Below are 21880 nucleotides of genomic sequence, written 5' to 3' on the forward strand. Positions count from 1 at the left end.
ATGAAGAAAACCGTCATTACTCTTAGATGGTATGATCATGTAAATAACTTATCTGTAGATTCTTTGGAATTTTTAAGGAAGTTTAAGAAGTGTGACTATAAAACAATATTTTAAAAAGTCAGTTTTATTTCTATATGCTAGCAAACAATGCTTTAGACAATGAAATTAACAGCAGAACCATTTATAATAGAATCAAGAAACAGGAATTAAATCTGACTTTGAAAAGCACAAGACCTCTAGGGGAAAATTGTGACTCTTAGTGGAGAGAATATATCATATGTGTGTGTATGTCTGAGTATGTTGTAACTCGAAATCTAATTTAAAAATTTTTATGGAAATACAAATTACAGTTGACCTTGGAACAATACACATTTGAACTGTGCAGATCCACTTATATGCGGTTATTTTCAGTAGTAAATACTCCAGTAGTACAGGATCGATGGTTGGTTGAATCCACTGATGCTGAGGAACCGTGGATACTGAGGGCCTGCTATAAGATATAGGCAGATTAACACCCGCCTTGTTCAAGGGTCAGCTGTATCTAGAATAACCAATACATTCCTTTTTTTACATTGAAGTGTAGTTGATTTACAATATTATGTTATTTTCAGGTATAAAACATAGTGATTCAATATTTTATAGATTATACTCCATTTAAATTTATTACAAAACAAAGGCTGTATTTCCCTGTGCTGTACAATATATCTTTGTTGCTTATCTGTTTTATACTTAGTAGTTTGTGTCTCTTAATCCCATACCAAGATATTCTTGAAAAAGAACAAGTTGGGATGAGTTGGCCTACTAGGTATGGAGAGTTATTACAAAGCCATAGTAACTAAGATGTGCTCACTAGTACGGGGATAAACAAACCAAGAGAACAGGATAAAGAGCCCACATCAGACTCAGGCATGTATGGACACTTGACCTCTGATCCCTGAGGAAAAGACAGCTTTTTAAATAAACCGTCCCGGGACAATTGAGTATTCATATAGTAAAAGTAAATTCAGAACCCTGTATTTCACAGTGCACAAACATCAATTCCAGGTGGATTAGTGACCTAAATGTGAAAGGCAAAGCTATAAAGCTTTTAAAGGCTTTAGAAGGCAATATAGGAGAATGTCATCATTACGTCAGGGTTGAGAAAGATTTCTTAAACAGGAAATAAAAAGCAATAAAGGAAAAGATTGATAAATTGGACTACATTAAAATTAAGAATTTGGGATCATCCAAAGATGCCGTAAAGAAAATGAAGAAGTAGACTCAGAGTAGGAAAAGATATTTGTAATATGCAACTGAAAATAGTAGTATCGAAAATGTCTGAAGAACAAATCAGTAACCTTTCTCTTTAAGGTAGGGATGCGGGAGAGGATGTGATGGGGAAGAAATGCACTGAGGAAAGCATCTGCATGTTTTCAAATGTTTGCATTCTTTTCTCTAAACTGAACTTATGTTTTATGCATTTATCTATATATAAGCACATTTCTTAACCAAAAAATGGAAAGGAATGAAAACGATAAAGAAATACAGTTACTGTATTAGTTTTCTAGGGCGACATAAAATACCACAGAGTGGGGGCATAAACGACAGAAACTCATTTTCTCACAGTTCTGGAGGCTGGAAGTCTAAGATCAGGATGTCGGCAGGTTTGGTTTCTCTGGAGGCTTCTCTCCTGGCTTGCAGATGGCACCTTGTTGCTGTGTCTTCGCATGTGCTTGAGCATCCATGGTGTCGCTTTGTGTTTCTGAGTTTCCTCTTCTTATAAGGATACCAGTCAGATTGGATTAATGTCCACCCTAAGGGCCCCATTTTTCTTGATCTCCTCTTTAAAGGCCCTCTCTCCAAATACTCTCACATTCTGAAGTGCTGGGGTGAGGGTGGGGTTAGGGCTTCCACATACGAATTTCTGGAGAGACACAATTCAGCCATAATAACACTGATTATGTCATAAAGATTTGAATAGCAAATGGATGCTTGTGATTTAGATAAAATTTCCCAAGCCAGTTTTTGGATTCAAAAAGTGCTAGATCTAAAAAAAAAAAAAATCTAAGATAGAAGTAAAGATGTTGTGCTCTGGAGAAGTATGTTAAATGACTCAAAATATGGATTTAGTACTGATGTTAATTATGTGTATGTAAAGTTGGGATGCATTTTTTGGAAATATAAGAGTGATAAAAAGCAATTTCTGAATTAATTTACTCTTTTACACAAGTACTCTCTAACATAAATGTATACCTAAGTGAATAAATGTAATTTTAAGTAGATCTTTTAGTCTCATCTTCATCCCTAACATGTATTAATTCTAGTGGACAAAAAAGTTTTTTAATCTTTTCACTGGGAGAAAAGAGGATGCATTTTATTTGGTCATATATGGCACAGATCTTCCTTGACTTACAGTGGGATACATCCTGATAAACCCATTCTAAGTTGAAAATATCCAAAGTTGCACCATCTTAAAAGTCGGAAAATTGTAAAGTGAACAAAATTTACAAGTGAACCGTTGTAAATTGGGAACCATGTGTATTTTTATTAGGGTAAGCTCTACTATGACACAGTATGTTCATTCCTAAAATTTGCCTCACTGTGCAAAATCATGCGATGAAAACCGTAGGGCTTATGGGAAAATGAAGACACAACACTCAAGAACTTTGTCAGTGACACTTAAAAGGGTTCCTAATAAAAATATCAGCACAGTTTTATACATGTTAACTAGTTAAGAAATACGTAAATACTATAACAAACATTGCACTTTACCTTAGAAGAGACCTGAAATTTTCTTGTGGAAGTGGGCATCAGAAGGGTTGCGTTATGTGAGTTATTACGAAGTGATGGAAGGAGAGTCATATGAAATTGGAGGGAAAATTGTGATACCAGGTACGGATGAGTGTGGCTCATAAACACACATGACAAATTGAGTTAGCCGGTAGATGTTTGGGGGGGAGGTGTTTTGTGTATTCCTGTATGGCTTGGTTTAGCTGGGTGAAGTTTTTACTGTTCATCTTGGGTTTCTTGCGGATAAAATCACACATAAACAAACACAAGAGTCTTGCTATGCTCAAATTGTTGTTTAATGTATCAGTCATGTTGGAACATATTTGTGTTTTCATACAGCATAATAGCAGAGTTTACTGTACTGAATTTTTAATATCATTCATAGCCCCATCTTTTCCTCTTTACATGTTTGGTAAAGATTTTGCATTAGGCTCTTTTTAGTGAAATTTTGAAATAGTCAAAACTAATATGTAACTGTTACATAACACCTTAAGTGTCTTGGTGAATTTTAAGTTTTCCCTGGCTAATAAACTGAGTGGTTTGGGTGTGGACTCAGAGTTTTGCTTAAGTCAGGTGGATGATCACTGTGCCACACAGAAAAGCATCAGTTCTTTTGTTTCAAACAAGATCATTATGTTCGGTGACCCCCCTGTTGCTGGTATTGCTACCAGGGTACCTTTAAGCCTTAACCTGAATCAGTATTAAAAGAGCATGTGGGTGGTTATGTTTTGGGGTCCTTCCCATTCGTTTGTTGCTTTTTATCCACTGTGGCTATTTTATTCCAAAGCTTAGTAACTACAGGTTTCCAGAAGTCTTTGTTCTTTCACTCTCTCTCCCTCGACTGGAATGGTCTGGCCAGACAAGGGAGAGAGAGCGAAAGAACAGTGAGGGTAAATGAAATGGCTTCTCCTGGTTTTCCTGAGCTCCTGCCACAGTTTCTTTGGATCACTTTCAACACCCTCATTTTCATGCCCTAGGCTGGAAAATCAGTTTTCCCTCACAGCGTTTCCATTTCTCTCTCCTGTCTAGGCATTCCTTTATGTCTCTACTGTCCTCTGTGCACACAATCCTGTTAAAGTATATATCACATTGTTTTGGAGTTTTGCAGAGTTGGGCTCTCTCTCTGAATAAACTGCATACTTCTTGAGGGCACAGACCATCTCTTTATCCTTTTTACATTTCTACTACATAGCTCAGTGCTTGGCAGTGGTAGTTGAGTGAGTGGATGGATGAATGAATGAGTTGGTCTTGCAGAGAGCTGTTCATGTGATCCTATTATTTGTGTTACCTCTCATTTTGACTAAAATACATAATCCCTAGGTATCTTGGCCACTTGAACTTTAATATTATGAATGAGACTTGTGCATTCAAGCTTTTTAGCAGTACCATAATAAAATTTCCTTTTGTTGAACCAGAGATTGTACACCATCTGTTTTGTTTTTGTTTTTTGATTTTTGGAGGGGTTTTTGTTTTGTTTTTGCTCCAAATAGTAAATGAGCATGGCTGATTTGCAACTTTAGGATTGAGGGGTTTTTATGACAATAGAGTAGTAAAATCCCATTTTTCAGCTTGCTACTATGAATTAAAAACAATTATTTTTGAAATTTTCAAATATTTATATGCTCATTAAGTGGAATAAACTAAAAAATGGGGAGAGTAGTTCTTTTAAGATAATAAGGGAAAATGTTATGGCTCAGTTCTTTATTATTGCAACTATTACTGCAAGTAACTTTTGAATTGTTTTTAAGATTTTCTTTTTCTTCTTATAGGACCTCTTTGTTGTTAGGCATGAATTGGCCATAATGAGACTAGCTGCCTTTATGGGCATTACAATGTTAGTTGGAATAACTGGACTCTTTTATACTCAACTAATTGGCATCATCACAGTAAGTATATTTTTAATGTAAAGTAATGTACTTGTGAACATATTCCCTAATTACGAACTTAATTCTAAAAAGTTATAGGAAGTTTAGAAATTAAAGAGGAAACTTATCCGTAGTCATTTATATATTTCCATTTCCGTATGCCTGTGTAATTTTAAAGTAGTTATAATCAGTGTACAGAGTGTACATATAATTTTGTATCCTGCTTTTAAAGATTAGATTAAAGTATTTTTATATGGCTACAGACATAATGTTTATAGTTTTTAATAGTTGGATATACTATTTAGTGAACGTACCATATTTTAATTAATCATTTTTCTGTTGATCAGCATCTACTATGCAATCTTTTTTTTCTAAATTACAAATAGCTCTTTGAACATCTCTTTTTCCTCTTTAAATTACTAACTTAAGGTAAATTCCAAAAAATGGAATGTTGCTGGTGGAAACATTTTATTAGTAATTAAACTTTTTTTTGAACGTATTTATTAGCCAAAGTGGATTTGTCACAACAGAAAAGATTTTAAAAATGAGAAGAATAACATTGGTTAAGTATTTAAAAGTTTGGAAATACACTGCATTGCAGAAGATGCAGAGTAAATAGGCTTTTTCGTATGTTGTTGGCGGGGGTATAAATTGGTATAAACTTTTTGAAGCACAAATTGTCAATGTCTATCAAAATTTTAAATGCACAGCCCTTTTGACCAACCTCTAGACACTGTTTTTTCACGTGTGTAAATAAGTCTGTATATTTAAAAAGATCTTCATTGTTATATTGATATGTATATAGTGTATGAAAACTTAAGTGTTTGTAAGACTATATTCAGTGGGAAAAAAATGTAAGAAAATGCATCAAAACTTACTTTAAAGCAACAGTAATCAAGAAAATGTTGTACTGGCATAAGGATAGATGAAATAGAATTGAGAGTCCATAAATATACACATATATCTATGGTCAATCAGTTTTTCAGCAAGAGTAGCAAGACTATTCAATAGGGGAAAGAAAAGTCTTTTCAACAAATACTGCTGGGACAGCTAGGTATCCACATGCAGAAGAATGAAGTTGGGCCCTTACCTCATACCATATATGTAAATTAACTCAAAATGGATCATAGGTCTAAATATAAGATCTAAAATTATAAAACTCCTAGAAGAAAACATAGGATTAGGCAATAGTAAGCATTAGGCAACAGTAGATCTTAGACTAGGAAATAATATCCTAGATATGAAACCAAAAGTGTAAATCAAGAAAGAAAAAAAAAGATAATTTGGACTTACTCAAAACTGTAAACTTTTGCACTTCAAAGGATGCTATCAAGAAAATGAAAGGACAGCTCACAGAATGCGAGAAAATATTTGCTAATCGTGTATCTGATAAGGGACTTGTATCTAGAATAGATAAAGAATTCTTAAACTCAGTAATAAGAAGGCAACCTAATTAAAGCATGGGGAAAGGATCTGAATGGACATTTCTTCCAAGAAGATACAAATGGACAATAAATACTACATGAAAAGATGCTCAACATCATTAGTCATCAGGGAAATGAAAATCAAAACCATAATTAGGTATCACTTCTCATGCACACTAGGAGGCTATAATAAAAAAAGATAATAACAGGGCTTCCCTGGTGGTGCAGTGGTTGAGAGTCCGCCTGCCAGTGCAGGAGACACGGGTTCATGCCCCGGTCCGGGAAGATCCCACATGCCGTGGAGCAGCTGGGCCCGTGAGCCATGGCCACTGAGCCTGCGCGTCCGGAGCCTGTGCTCCACAGTGGGAGAGGCCACAACAGTGAGAGGCCCGCGTAATGCAAAAAAAAAAAAAAAAAAAAAAGATAATAACAAAGTTTGGTGAGGATGCAGAGGAAGCAGAACCCTCATGCACTACTAGTGGGAATGTAAAATGGTGCAGATACTTTACAAAATAGTCTGACCGTTCTGTAAATAAACATGAGTTATGTTTTGATTCAGCAATTCCACGCCTAGGTATGTACCTAAGAGAAATGAAACGTATGTTCACATAAAAATTTGTACATGAATATTTATAGCAGCATTAGTCATAATAGACCAAAACTCTCAGCAATCCAGATATCTATGAGCTGGTGAATGGATAAATACAAAATGTGGTATATATCCATAAAATGGAATATTATTTGGCCATAAGTAGAAGTGAAGTACTGATGCATGCAACACCATGGATGAACCTTGAGAGCATTATGCTAAGTGAAAGAAACCAGTCACAAAAGGTCACATATTTGTATGATTCCATTTATATGATATGTCCAGAATAGGCAAGTCTATAGAGACAAAGTAGATTAGTGGTTGTGTGGGGTTGGGGAGCTAGTGGGGGCTGGAGATAATGGCTAAAGGGTACACGGTTTCTTTCATAGGGTGATGAACATGTTCTAAAATTGATTGTGGTGATGGTTGTATGACTCTGTGAACATACTAAAAAACCATTGAATTGTATACTTTAAATGGGTGAATTTTATGGTATATGAATTATATGTCAATAAAGCTGTTATCAAAAAAATATTTCTAGCATAAATTAAATGTTAATTTTATTCATTTGTTCACATTCATTCATTTATTTATTCATTTTATATATGGTTTCTTGATGTCCTTTGTTTTCTATTCAGGTGTTCTTTTCTCTTATGGTTTAACAAGAAATGTTAATAAAAACATTAACTTTCAAAAAAAAGAAATAATGAGGAGGTATCTCTCTCTCTATCCCTATCTATATGCAAAGACTATCTATGGAAAGACACATGAGATACTAGTAATGGTACTGGCCTCTGAAGAAAACTGGAAGAATGCAGTCAGAAATGGAAGGAAAACATATTTATTGTGTAACCATTGTTTTAATATTTTGCAAGGTACTCATAATAACCTTTCCTCTCTAGATTTTATAGGAAGAATTTTAAACACACAGGAAATTTTAAAGAATCTTACAGTGAATCCTCAACCACAATTAACATTTTAGAGTATTTGTTTTATCTCACTTCAAATTGTCCATCAATCCATTATATGTTGTAATATATATCAAAGTAATTTGCAGCATCAGATAGTTCACCACACAAATCATTAACTAGAGCTCAGTGCTTGTTTATGTTTTTGCCTTTGAGGCAAATTTTACATACAATGAAAGGCATAAATGCACACATGTGCAACCCAAACCCCTTTCACAATAGAGAATATTACCATCACCCTAGAAAGTTCCCTCATGCCTCTTATCAGTAAATCCATATCCTCTGCAGAGGCAGCAGTGATCTGTTTTTTTTTTCCCATCCATCACAGATTAGTATTGGTTATAGAATTTCATCTATACCCATTAATATGTCTTCTTTCTTTCAATGTAATGTGTTTTTTGATTCATCCATGTTGCATGTATTGATAATTTCTTTTTATTGCTGAGTAGTATTCCATTGTATGACTATACCACAGTTTGTTTATCCATTCTATTAAAAGACAACTGGTCTGGTTCCAGATTTTGATAATTATGAATAAAAATGCTGTGAACATTCTTGTTCAAGTCTTTTTGTGGAAACGTTTTCATTTTCTTGGGTAAATACCTAGGAGAAGAATTGCTGGTCACTTAAGACAGGTTTACCTTTTATTTCATAAGAAACTGCCAGGCCTTTTCCCCAAGTAACTGTATCATTTTGCACTCTCACCAACAATGTATGAGAATTCTGGTTGCTCCACATCCTCATCAACATTTATTGTTGTCAGTCTTTTTAATTGCAGCTGTTCTAGTAGGTTTTAATAGTATCTGGTTGTTTTAATTTGCATTTCCTTGATGACTAATGATATTGAACACTTCTTCATGTGCTTATTGGACATTCATGGATTGTATAATGTCTGTTTAAATATGTTTTTATTATTATTCAGTGGCTTGAAATATTTTCTAATATCTCTTGTGATTTATCTAATGATGATGATAAATAACATGATATTAATCACATTCCTGTGGATGAGAATAGGTCTTCCCCTAACATCTTTTTTCTCTGCTTTTATACTCATTCATAATTACTTTATAGCCTATTCATAAGTCAAGTCTAAATTGCCAGGTTATGCTTGCATTTTTGAATTTCCACTTTTGAATTTGCCCAAATCATTGGTATATATTTATATTTCCTGGAATGAAGTTTCTCTGATTTCCCCCAATTTCTTATGATTAATGACTGGAAATGGACGTTTGAGAGTGTTGCTGTTAAGACTACAAGTTACTTCTGAGAGCCGTCAGAGGTTTATAGTTGAGGGTAACAGTTTCCTTCTCACCTAAGCAGAAAGTGGGGTTTGGCAGCAAAGGCTTCAAGATATTTTAAGAATTCCTATTCTCAAATTTTAGTATTCACTTCTGAGCTGGACATAAAGTTATTTGTAGTATTTGCTGGTTTTTAAAGGGTATATAATATCAGGTTCCTTTCTGACTATTCCGTACTACCAGTATGTTAATATTAATTTTCAAATTGCATGATTTTCTCTTTTGCTATAATATTGAACAACATTTCACCATTTTAAGACAGGGAGATTGGTTCTGATGTTGTGATATTTCTAAAACTGAGTAGAAACCACATTTGTTAAGTAATGCTCTCTCCCCAAGTCTCATCTCTTTCTGTATACATTTAGTACCCTCTCAGAACACTCTGTGCTAGACAGGTCTCATGTCTTTGGAAATTATACATTTGTGAAACATTTAAAAAGGAATGCAAGCATTAAGAGAGAGAATATATTCCATTTGTTAGTCCAACCTTTAGGCACTGTACTTCCTCTTGAATCTAAGTACTTAAAAAAATTACAGTAAATTTCAATTCCATTTACCTGGGCTTTCATAGTGAACTTCAAGTTCCACTCTTTTTGAATGAAAAAAACATTTTTTTAAAGGTTTCCAGAATTCACTCCTCCCCACATTGATTTAAGGTTCTTTAGGGCTTAATTATTTGAAGTTGTTATGCATTCAGTATTTAATTTTAAATCTAATGAATTATTAGTGTTTAAAAATAGTATTTAACATTAAAATTCAAATTTAAAATATAGATTTTGCTTCCTTTATAAAATATGCTTGCTGTTTCATTTTATGAAAAAATTAATACTGCCTACAGGGTATTTCACATCTGGACATGTTTTTGTCATAATCTGAATCCATGGATCTCTCTTTACAGTGTGAAAGAAGTGACGAATTTGTCAGTTAGCATAAGAAAGAAAAGGGGGAGAAAGAATCACAGTAAATTTAATTACTTCATTGATGTCTTCCTCCTTCCCCTACTCCTGCACCCCAAAGACCAAGAGGCATTTTGGGAAAACACTGGTGGGGGTATCATTTCATTATAGAAATTACGTAATTACATAGCTTGAATATAGGCCTGTTAGACAACAAACAAGCAAAACAAGTGCTATCTCTGTTTAGGTTTAGGTTGAGGTTTTGAGGAAGCAGTGTATTAATTTTCAGTCATTTTTCCCCATTATTTGTTCTTACTTGCAAAAATCATTTCTCTCCTGTATAAGAGGAAAAACCCCATCTTATTGATAGTAGAAGGTAACAGGATAATCATAGTAATGATAATCTGATGTCATTTTAGACCTAGTAAGAGCAGATTATCTGTGACGCAGATAAAATAATTACAAATTACTTAAATTTAAAAACAGTGGATTTCTAATCCCATTTCCAAGGTTAAAAGATCTCAACACAACCTGATGTTTCTATGGAACAGACTAATCTTAAACCCAGTTTTAAAGGATTACCTTTGATTATTTTTAGATTTAATTTTAAACAAGATTTAACTATATATACTTGTTCCTTTTTACTAAAATTAATACTGAAGTTAAAGTGTTTTCAAAGTCTGCTTTGAAGCATTCTTTATTTAGTTAGGGAACAGATTATTCTAATTATTCCTTACTTAGACCGTTTAGCCTTTTTGTTTGTTTCTGAATGAAATGGATAGTGATGTTGTCATTATTGTAACTGATGTCAGAATTTCTTATTGAGCAGTAGTTCACACACAGCCAAGAATAATGTCCATTCTGATGAGCACCAACACTGAGAGTGCTGGGTGATTGTATTAGTCATGTTTTGAGTTGCTGGGCTTGCAGAGAGTTAATCAAGAAGCTCTGTAACAGCTGGTACAGCGCCTTCTGGTGAGGGTCTGACAGTGAGCTATTGTATACCATGACACTGCTCTGACAGTTTATCTAACTTTTGTATACAAGCATTTTTGTTTTCAGGGCACCGTGGAGTTTGTGTAAAAGCTTAAGCTTTTGATGGCGTCTCTGGAGCTTAGTGCTTTTCTCAGCTGTGGTGAGATTGAGGGTGGGGTGGGAAAGATATATTTAGTTGAAATTTTGTAAAAGGCTTTAAATTCTCAAAGAAAGAAATTGAGCTTTTTATATTTGGTCTCACAGGTAACTATTGTTGGACGCTACTTGAATTACTAAAGATAGCTTAAAGCAAAGCTTTTCAAAATAAACGGAGAAAATGTTTTCCCCCCTAAATACTGGCTCGTGATTACCTAAATAAATATAGACAGAATCACAGATGCAGGAGTGACTTAATTTTAACTTGATTATGTTATACAATGAAAAGTATCTTGTGTTCAAAATGTTAAATTAGTTTAAGTGGGATTATCTATTAAATAACATTCTTATTAATCAGATGATTAGTGGACTTACCTGCCTTTTAACATGTACCTAGAAATGTAGTCCTGAGATTATTAATCCTTATAATGAAATTTTGCTAAGTATCCCCTGAATCAGTGTGGTGAATTAACAGCATTCGGTATAGTCTCTGTACAAATTATGTTTGGTTTACTCAACTCCAAATCAGCATTGCAAATATGGAAATCATTGCTAATTATGCTGAACCCAGCTCACTTACATTTCTGTAAAGGGAGCTCTGTACAACATTTTGTTTTCCTTTCTGAATTATGTTTTCATTTAATAAAAACAAAATATATTTTTAATACAGTATTTCTAATTATAATATTACGGGAAATATCTCCTCTTGTAGCTTTTTTAAAACCTAGAAAAATCATTAAAATTTAAATTGTTACTTCTTATATGATTTTAATGTCATATTCTAATATTGGTTATAATATTTCTTTGAATTTTGGATACAGTAGAGAACTTTATAGAAACTAGGTTCCTCCTCGCCAAGGAATTAGTTTAAATACATACTGTGTTACATTGTATAGTAATAGGAAAGCTTTCTTTCTAAAAATTCCTGCTCGCATCGTAATTATTACATGTGGAAGTGGATTGCTCTTTAGCATAAACATGTTCCTATGTGAAAATGTATTTATTTTGCATCCTCTCTCTTTACTCAATGTAATAAACTTCTTGAAAGTAATTTAAAACAACTTAAATCTATTTCTATAGATTTTTTTCAATAGAAATAGTGCATTTTAATTTTCTTAAAACATGATGAACAGCTTGAGTGATTAAATAGATGCTTTTTTTTTGGTAAGGAAGCTAAACATTTATGAGTTGTACTTGCTGTTTTTCCCATTTTATTGTTCGTGTTCTGAATCCACGTGAATTTTTAATCTGAATTTACAACTTTATAGGATTGGAGAAAACAGTGAATTTTATATTTATAGTTAACTTTTAGATCTTTTTCCACAGTGATTCATATGCTTCTCTCTGTCACAGTCTATCACTATATTAATTACTTCTCAAATTCCAGCCAAAGGGGCACATTAGCCCATCTTACTTCTACTGATAACGAAAAATCTTATGAAAGTATAGTTTTGTACTAAAAATGTAAGAGTAGTTGACCTTGATTTGATTGTTGATTGCAAACGTAAGTTTTCAGCTGTTTCTAAATAGTGTATGGCTTATTTATATATGTTATTGTATATAATCCTCCTCTCTGGCATCCTCGGTATATTTCTGTATAATTATTTCTTGTATGTTTAACTACTTTCACTAGACTGTAAGCTCCTTGTTGCTAAGGACTGTGTCATAATATGTACTTAGTAAATTTTTGATAGACAATAAATGAGTAAATGAATCATGTTTTATGTACTTAGTACTTATTTTTTCAACTAGATTATAAGCCCTTTGTGGACATTGGATTTTATCTGTGTAGTCTCCTACAGTCCATGTCATTTTATCTTTGATTATAAAAACCACTTTTTTGTTTAAACATAAATTTTTCTAGTTACATTCTAAGGTAATTAAGATAGCTCCAAACCCTACAATAAAAACTTAGGCCTGTCATTTATTGAGGAGTTATTAAGGGCTCTAACATATTAACTCATTTAATTTCTACAAAAACCTATGAGGTAAATAGTAGTATTTGAAAATTGAGATACAGAATTTTAGTAACTTTCTTAAGGTTTTATACAGCCAGAAAATGGCTTGATGAAGAGGAGTATGGGAATTATGTTGGAAAGAAATGTTTTAAGTGGCTATAAAAGTAACATCTACTACCTTCTCAGTTTGGTTTCATGATTGATTAAATGTCTATGTTAACTTAAGATCTCTAATAAAAGATGTAGCTGGTCCTTTGTTGGAGATGGATGCTTATGAACCATTTCTTTCAAGTGAGTAATAAAGTAGTGAGTTCTGGCTTCAAAGGAGGAGAGAGAGCTAAGGTTAACAGAAAGTTTTCTCTCTTTGGATTGAAAAAAATTAAAGATAAGGAATCATGTTATTTCTGTCCATGTTCAATTAGTTTAGTGCTGCAAACATATATTGAGTACCCACTTTGAATAATTTGTGCTGTTCGGTGCTATGAAAGATACAAAGTTAAATGAGTTGCTCTCTGTATGTTGAGCAGAAATTCTAGGAAGTCAACCAAAAGTCTATTTTAGAATTAGCAGAAATCAGTAGTAGACAAAACAGGTATATAATCTCTAGTTGTGATAAACTTTCCTTAATAGTGTTTTTTACTCCAGGTTAAATCAGCAGAGTCATTGAATCAGGTATGTGCAGTAGAGTTAAAAGCATCAACAAGACCTATGATAAGACTAAAGAGTGCAGGCGATCCTTGAGGTTAGATTGAACTGTCTTCAAGGAGACTTTCTGATAGAATGTTCTTACTTTCCTCAGATCTTCAGTTTGACAGATCTGGAAACTCCATTTTGAAAATGTTTCCAGGGTTAATCAGGCCCAGAAGCAGTGACTCTACTTCTAGACTCAAAAGTGATAGTCATATAAACCAGGTTGACTATTTATTCCCTTATGTATGATTGTCAGGTACCAAAGGACTCTGCAGTACATTCTTTCTCCTGTACAACAACATATATGGCAAAGTGTTGCTTTGTGAGAATGAACTCAAAGCAGAATGAGTTAGTTGGATGGATTTGTATCATCAAGCTGTCTATTCCAAGAGGACTAGATTCTCAGGTCTGTTAACCAGGAAACGTCTGGTGATAAATTCTTGCTCTTTGCCTCTCACTTCCCCCCCTCAATTTTTCCAATAGGCAATGAATACCTCCCTCTCCCTTCCTATTAGAAACTTTTTTTTCCATTCCAGTTATAATCTTATTAGTTGAGATACAGTTTTCTTTTAAGTCAAACATATTTCCTTAGACTGAACCTGAAAGATCATTTCTTAGAGTAAGATGAGCCGTCCGGAGAAGATAAAGTATAGTTGATAAAATACTTGAGCCCTATATTTCTGTAAGTCTTTCTTGTTTCTAGTTTATTCTTTTTTTTAGAAGATAAACTTCCGGTTTTTAAAATAGGAAAGCATTCTCATTTATCTCAGTTATGCAGACTGGCAGAAGTCTTGGATATTTTGATCATTAGACCATAATCAAGACATAAATATTTCTTTGGAAATAAAAAAAATATTTCTTTTGGAAATACAATCTTTGATTGTAGATAATACAATAAAAATGTCTCTCTTATCATTCCTTGAAGAGTGAGTTTTTCTAGATAGCTGTTTTACATATAACTAAGAATTTATAAAATATACTCCATGAAGATAGCAATTACCTTTTTGGTCATTTTTGTGATAGTCACTAAAGGTATTGAGTCTTTTATGTTGAATGGAATTAACTGCACTAAAATCTATTTTAAATATTTTTAGTTTTTTTTTCATGTGTGAAATATTCCACAATTCCCTGCTTAATAAAACAAAACAAAAAGTTTATTAAACCTAGTTTGGCACTTGGAAATAACTTATGGTTGTCAATATTCCTGCCAGTAGTAACCTCTCTTCTCTTCTAGTTTGCTGTTTCTATTGTGCATATAAATATGATAGCATGATAACTTGTGTTGCCCTGAGTATGCTGTATAAATGCCAGTGCAAAAACTTTGTGACATGTTTGGCTGTTCTTTTTTCTTATAATAGTACTCTGGATAGCTGAGAGATAAGCATTTGCCATTTCTAGAGGAAAAAAATAGTCTTTTTTGGCTGGCCTCACAAATCCTGTTCATAAAGTCATGGTAAACATCACATCCTTTGATTGAATGACAATCTGTTTATGATGACTTGAAAGGTAGTGTTCCTCGTATTTCTTGAACCAGATTCTAGAAGGATGTCAAAAGCACTTGAAAATAAGAGCTTTTCCCATATGAAGTCTAAATTCAAAGTCCTTAAAATTGATTATTTTATTGTCACAAATATATTCCTCAAAGTTATAATCGAGTTGTAAGTTTCTGCACAGTAAAAATATCCTGTAACATTGGCTAGTTCTAGTAGTCTAACCTTGTAATTGCCTTCCTTATCCTGAAATAGTTTCCACTTTTAAGTGTTATCTACACCTGCAATTTGGGGCCATTTATATACCTTTACTGATAACACTTTTAAATTTCTTTCCTGTCTTTTCCTTTGTATTTTTGTGCAAGCTTTCTTAATTGTTTTGGAATAACCTGTCACCATCAGTTCTAATACACCATTTAAATTACTTCCTTCACTTTTTTTTTCTGACATGGAACCAGAACCCCAGCTTTCCTCTAAGTCTTTAATAAATTTTTTATGTATTTGCAGACTGTGTTTTCACAAAGTAAAACATTATTTTGAGGAAATTATGCAACAGAACCGGGAAAGGTTAATTATAAATAGAATTGTCATTGGAAACCATGAATTTCAGAAAATGCTAGGAAATTAGTGAATATAGAGTGACTAATCTATAGCCTCCTCACAGAAACCTGGGAAATCTGGAAATGAAACTCTGTTATTAGTTACTAGTCACCTAAAAAATGATAGATTTGTTTTCCTGTATGTGGGCCAACTGTAGTTAGACAGCTGTTCATACATAAGAATTTAATGTTCTGAGCCATTCGTGTAACTTCTTTAAAGAATTTTTTGAAATAAAGGTGCTTTTCAGTAGTATTATTGGAAGAGAGTTCTATAGCTAAAGAAGTTCTTGCAATTGGAGTTGCAGCCACAAATATTTGCATGAATAGTACTGCTTAATAACTGCAGTCCACCTGCTATATCTGAGGAAGCTAATAACGGAAAGGATAAAAGGAGGAAGACTTTTTTGTATATTTAAAAGAATGTATTTTCTTTTGTACAACTTAAAAGTATATTTAAAATGTAAATATATATCTAAAATAAGATTATATAATTTGTGTTTTGATTATTTGGATATTCCTCATCATCACTGTTTCTCAGTCTAATGATAAGTTTTCCATTAACATGAATTAGACCAGCATGTCTAGAAGCTTTCTTCTCTTTATTGAGTTGTTTTTCTTATATATTTGTGTTAACAGCTTTATAGAAAACACATAATGAGAAATTGCATTATTATGAAGGGACTGGTTTTTCTCTTGAAAAAAAAAAAGAAAACAGTTTTTTACCAAATAACAGTAATCAGTTAGCTTTCCTTTTCAGAGTAATAAATGTTGTAGTATGGCAAAGGCATACATTGCCTTGTTGAATTTGGCTTTGTTTACAGAAATCCATAACCAGTAGCACTCTTTGGCTCTTGACAGTTTTCTGTTCAATAGTGTCTTTCATTTATCATTTTGGTATTTATTTTTTAATGCATATTTAATGACAGTTGAATTAAGTATAGACTTTTAAAAGAATTATCAAGAAGGCAAGTGTAATAAAAGGTTATTTTTTAATGAAGTGAGACTCCTACAATTTGGGGGGGGTGTAATTGAATAAATTGGTTTTTTTTAGCACAACATAATGTTGATTCTGTTTTTCCAAGGGAATTTCAGCAATGTACATAGATAATTTAAAATTCTTTTTTTTAACATCTTTATTGAAGTATAATTGCTTTACAATGGCGTGTTAGTTTCTGCTTTATAACAAAGTGAATCAGCTGTATGTATACATATATCCCCATATCCCCTCTTGCGTCTCCCTCCCACCCTCCCTATCCTACCCCTCTAGGTGGTCACAAAGCACCGAGCTGATCTCCCTGTGCTATGCGACTGCTTCCCACTAGCTAGCTATTTTACATTTGGTAGTGTATATCTGTCCTTATATACACTACCACTCTCACTTTGTCCCAGCTTAGTACCCATATATAAACTTTTTATATCTTTAGAATATTCTCCGAATATGATTAAAAACATCATGAAATAGATATAGAATCAAGCCTTGATAACTGTTATATCTGAGTATTTTTTTTGATTTTTAATAGGATACAACATCTATTGAAAAGATGTCAAACTGTTGTGAAGAAATGTAAGTATAAAAGTGAAGTCTGTAGTGTTATTTAAAAATGCAAACAACTGGTTACATTTGAAAAATGTGTGCATGTAGTGGAAAGATAATATAATGATGGCTTTTTCTTGGTGCCTTTTCTAAGACCTGAGCTAGCAAGCATAATCCAGTCTTACAGTAGGGGTAGGGGTCTTGTAGCCGTGATAGTTTTCAAACAAAATAAGTACCGATCATTCTTGTTCCTTGTCCTACCAAAGTAAGTTAAATTATTTGTCCTGAAAATACATCAAAAGAGATTTGCTACTGTGTTGTTGACACACATTCTGTTAATCCTGAGATTCTCCTCTGCTTCAAAAGTTGCCCTAGGTTGATTGACGACACAGATACAGTATCTGCTATCCAGAGTTAAAACTCAGCTGCATGCCATAATGAAAGAAAAGCTGTATTTGTGATGCTGGGACACAATTCATCAGAGTCCAGTAATGGATCCCCAGCCAACCTGTATTGTTTTAGCTGACTGAAGTGCACCATGGGAGTGCTGTCTTTCACTAATAATGCTGTCTTCTGTAGATCGAGGCCCCGAAAGCCATGGCAGCAGACCTTCTCAGAAGTTTTTGGCACTCGTTGGAAGATCCTGTGGTTTATTCCTTTCAGGCAGAGGCAACCACTGCGAGTTCCCTACCACTTTGCCAATCACGTCTAAACAGATGGATGGTGGGCACAGATGGGTCCTCCATGCTGGAAATGCGTTACAGGTTTTCTGATAATAGAACTATGACAGTCTTCAAGTCAATTAAAATCCACCCACCAATCTTAAGCATCATAATGTGCTCCAGGCTTTATTTTAATAGTGATCTTGATCCTGTTGTGGGACTAATACATGATCTATATTTAAGTTTTAAAGCATGTTTACTTTCAGATTAGCCTTCCACAGGGATTTCTTTAAATGCTTTTGTTATTAAACTCAAAAGGCAGTGATTGGGATGAAATAATTGTACATAATTTCTTTTAGTACTGACAGTGTTACAGATTTTACTTTATGGGAAACTTCAGATGTTTATTTAAATTTTTCACCCTTAAGCAGTACTAACCAAATCTGAATTTCATTCTTTAGGTTTTACAAAAGTTGATACACCTTATATGTAAATTTTCTTTTTCAAACACAATTTTATGTTATACTTCCTTTTATATGTGCTGCAAGATTTTTTAAAATTTAGCATATAGGATTGAACAACAAAAAAAACAAAAACAGCAGCAAAAAGGACAGTGTTTTCTTAGAAGTAGCTTTCTAATGTTTTTTTTTTCTCTTCACCAAAAACAAAATAAAAACACCACTAAAGTAAAACACCAACTACCTACCTTACTTTAAAGGAAAGATTACGTTTTTTTTCACATTACCTTTCCCATTTCTTTCCCCTGTACTGTTGTAATTATTGGTTTTTGTTAAAATATTTGCTCCAAGGGGAAATTTTTGACCAAACAGGCATGTGTTCCTATTTTACCCTAAGATTTTTATTAGCAAAAAGGGTAAAGAATTTGCAATAATTCCACTGATACCTTTTCTAGTGTAGTTATGTTAGAATGCATATGTTTTTAAAATGCTAGTCTAACTAGATAATATATAATGTATAGTATAAAGAAGAATATTGTGCTTTTAAAAAAATATGTATACTTTTGTTTACCTACTAGTAGATCTAAAATTACACCTTGAAGGTTTTTATATAATAGATATTGGCCAACTAATATTGAAATTTTATTTATAGGAAGTTACTAGTAAAAGAAAGTAAATTTTGTGTACCTGTAATCACCCAGATTGAAATTAAATTTTAATTGACCAACTATAATCTGGATTGAGAGACCTTTTGTTAATAGCCAATGTTAGGAAATGACCTTAAAATGAGAAAATATAATAATCTATATTCATTATTAGCCTTATACAAATTTAAATTGCTAATTGTGATGGTCTCTTGGAAAGCATAGAATATTTGTGTGAGAAAAAATTTAGCATGGTTTGAAAAAAATTCAGTTAAAAATTTTTTTCCATTAGAATACTGCAAAATCCATACATCTTTAAAAAATAATTATGTGCTCAGCCTTTCCTTTGAAGAGAGGATTGAAGGGGTATCTAGTGTTCTTGGAGCATATCAATATTTTCTTTTTGGTTAGTTTTGGTAGCAAGGAGTCATACCTGAGAAATCATGAAACAGAAGGTTACCATTGTCAGCTAGTTAACTATACTGTGGTTATTTTTTAGAAATTATAAATATCTCCTAAAATAATAGAATAAGGTCTACTCAGAGATACAAGTACCATGTCTTTCATGGTCTGATTACAATGCTTTATTATTTAAAAACTTAGTGGCAGATGGAAATATTTATTGGTGCTGATAGGATTCATAGTAAATTTAATATAAGAAGTATATTTATAGAGCTTAATGAACCACAAAATTAGTACATATATTCATTCCAGGCAGATGGGTTGGGTTTTGACCAAATTTGGCCTAGTGACTGAACTGTTATAAGGAGTAATGTATAGATAATGTAGATAGATGTCAGTCGGATGCCTTATGCTGTATACATTCCTTTCAAATAAGGACATTGAGAAAACAGCAAAGCCAACTGAAGACCCCCTAAAGAGCTTTATGGACGTATTTATACTTCATATGGTAGCAGTAGCTACCTTGAAAGGTACCAGGGAGGTACTCAGTGCCAACCTCTGCCTCAGTAATGAGAATCAAGAGGTGGTCTCTTCCCACTCCAATGGTTTCTGGTTTTGGTTTTCTTAGGTTTCCCACTTCTAGGGCACCTCTTCCCACCTTTTTCTTTACCTTCCCTGATCCTGACCTCTCTGTACCTGATTTCTCTAAATTACTGGAATACAAACTAATGCACTAGGCAAGGCATATATTTATTTTTGTTTGAATGGCAGAAATGCTACATATCAATATATTTATGTAGGAATCTATATAAAGTATATCTATATATACTTATGCTGTAACTTTCAGTATTTCAAAGTTAGCACACCTAACTGGGTTTTATGATTCTTGTTAGACAACTTGAGAGAGAACACCTGGCACTTTCCTAGGGAGTCCATAAACTCTAGTGTGCTCTCTGCGCCCTCTTTTGGCTAATTGATGTAATTATACTGGCTCGAGATTTATTGCCCAAATGAAATGTATACCCAAACTCTGAACATTTCAGAGGTACAAACTTAAGGGAAGTCTATGTACAAAAATGTAAGGTTTTATGAAAATGAATGTGTTCCTATTTATGATTCTGATGTCTGGTTCATACATATGTGACTACTTTGCTTCATTTATGTATATTCATATTATATTTTTTACTATCAGACAAATTTATATCAGATCAGGATAAATAAATATAAACCACTTCATGAATTTTATTTTGAACCTTATTTTGGCAAATTAAGTTCTTAGAATTAAAAAGTCATTACCTTAAAATTACCAATTTATTACAAAACAAATTTATCGTAGTTACAATGGCAAGCCAGTATCTAATGTGTTTTACTGAATATCTAAAAAATACATTCAGTTTTTTAATCCCAGTTTTGGAATGATTTTTTTTATTTTTTCTATACTTCTCTTCATTCTTTTTAACTTTCCTACTGTGAGTTAGAGCTGTAGCTTTAGTAGCCAATTTATTATATATTCTGGATAACCATGAAAATAACTAATGATGTCGAGCATTAGAAAATAATTATGAGCAGTGAGATTACTGATGTAATCTCTATATTGGATGAAGTATTTCCTTATAAACATTTCATTTCATTTTAAGCAAAATGTATTTTAAAGGATGTTTTACATTCAGCATAGTCATTAATTGGACTTCTGGAAATGAAAGTAGTTGTTAAGTACTTGTTATAAGTTGCACCTCTTGAACAATTATGTTTGTTGCTGTTCTTTTCTGCAAACAAAAATGTTTATGGGCTCAAGATTGTAGGCAAAAAGTGACTGAGTTCAGAATTTTAAAAATATTAAGTTAGCTGATGTTCCATTGTGAGAAAAATACTATTTTGCTTCAGAGTTGTATTAAAAATATTTGTGGTTAACATAAGAGATAGGTATACTTAAAATATTAATATATTAATCTCTTTGAACAGAAGAAAGCATAGTTTACTTTTAAGTAATAGAAATAGAAAACATAAGCATAAAGTTTAGTGTAACAGCTAAGTTAAAACTTCTGTCAGAATGAACATCAGTGAATGTTTGCTAATGCTTAGAAGTATTTTCCTCTAAGGATGGTGGCTAATTATAACTGTTCTTCATCAGGCTTTTTCAAGTCACTTTCCTACAAATAATTAGTTGAAGGTGTGTCACCCAAAAGGGTGTATTAATGCTAATCATAAAGACTTGAGTTAGGGGGCTTCCCTGGTGGCGCAGTGGTTGAGAGTCCGCCTGCCGATGCAGGGGACACGGGTTTGTGCCCTGGTCTGGGAAGATCCCACATGCCGTGGAGCGGCTGGGCCCGTGAGCCATGGCCGCTGAGCCTGCGCATCCAGAGCCTGTGCTCCGCAATGGGAGAGGCCACAACAGTGAGAGGCCCGCGTACTGCAAAAAAAAAAAAAGAAAGAAAGAAAACTTGAGTTAGAACAACACCTCCACCCAGGAAGTATGAAGTAGTTTTGATTATAACCACATACC

The 21880-nt window shown here is 33.2% G+C and overlaps 1 protein-coding gene across 2 annotated transcripts in view; it reads left to right on the top strand.

The window, feature by feature from the left end:
- ZDHHC21 (zDHHC palmitoyltransferase 21) overlaps positions 1-20511 on the top strand; it is a 62190-nt gene extending 41679 nt beyond the window's left edge. Inside the window, exons 7-10 of one of the 2 annotated variants that reach the window (XM_081236883.1) lie at positions 4539-4655; positions 13845-13994; positions 17198-17241; positions 17791-20511. In XM_081236883.1, the coding sequence (XP_081093009.1) occupies positions 4539-4655; positions 13845-13994; positions 17198-17241; positions 17791-17923 (444 nt within the window). In that variant the 3' untranslated portion in view covers positions 17924-20511. The remainder of the gene's footprint in view (positions 1-4538; positions 4656-13844; positions 13995-17197; positions 17242-17790) is intronic. The other variant, XM_081236884.1, reaches the window with a different exon arrangement.
- Positions 20512-21880: the final 1369 nt, after the last annotated feature.

Source organism: Mesoplodon bidens (assembly GCF_964165515.1).
Source record: "Mesoplodon bidens genome assembly, chromosome: 6".
NCBI lineage: Eukaryota > Metazoa > Chordata > Mammalia > Artiodactyla > Ziphiidae > Mesoplodon > Mesoplodon bidens.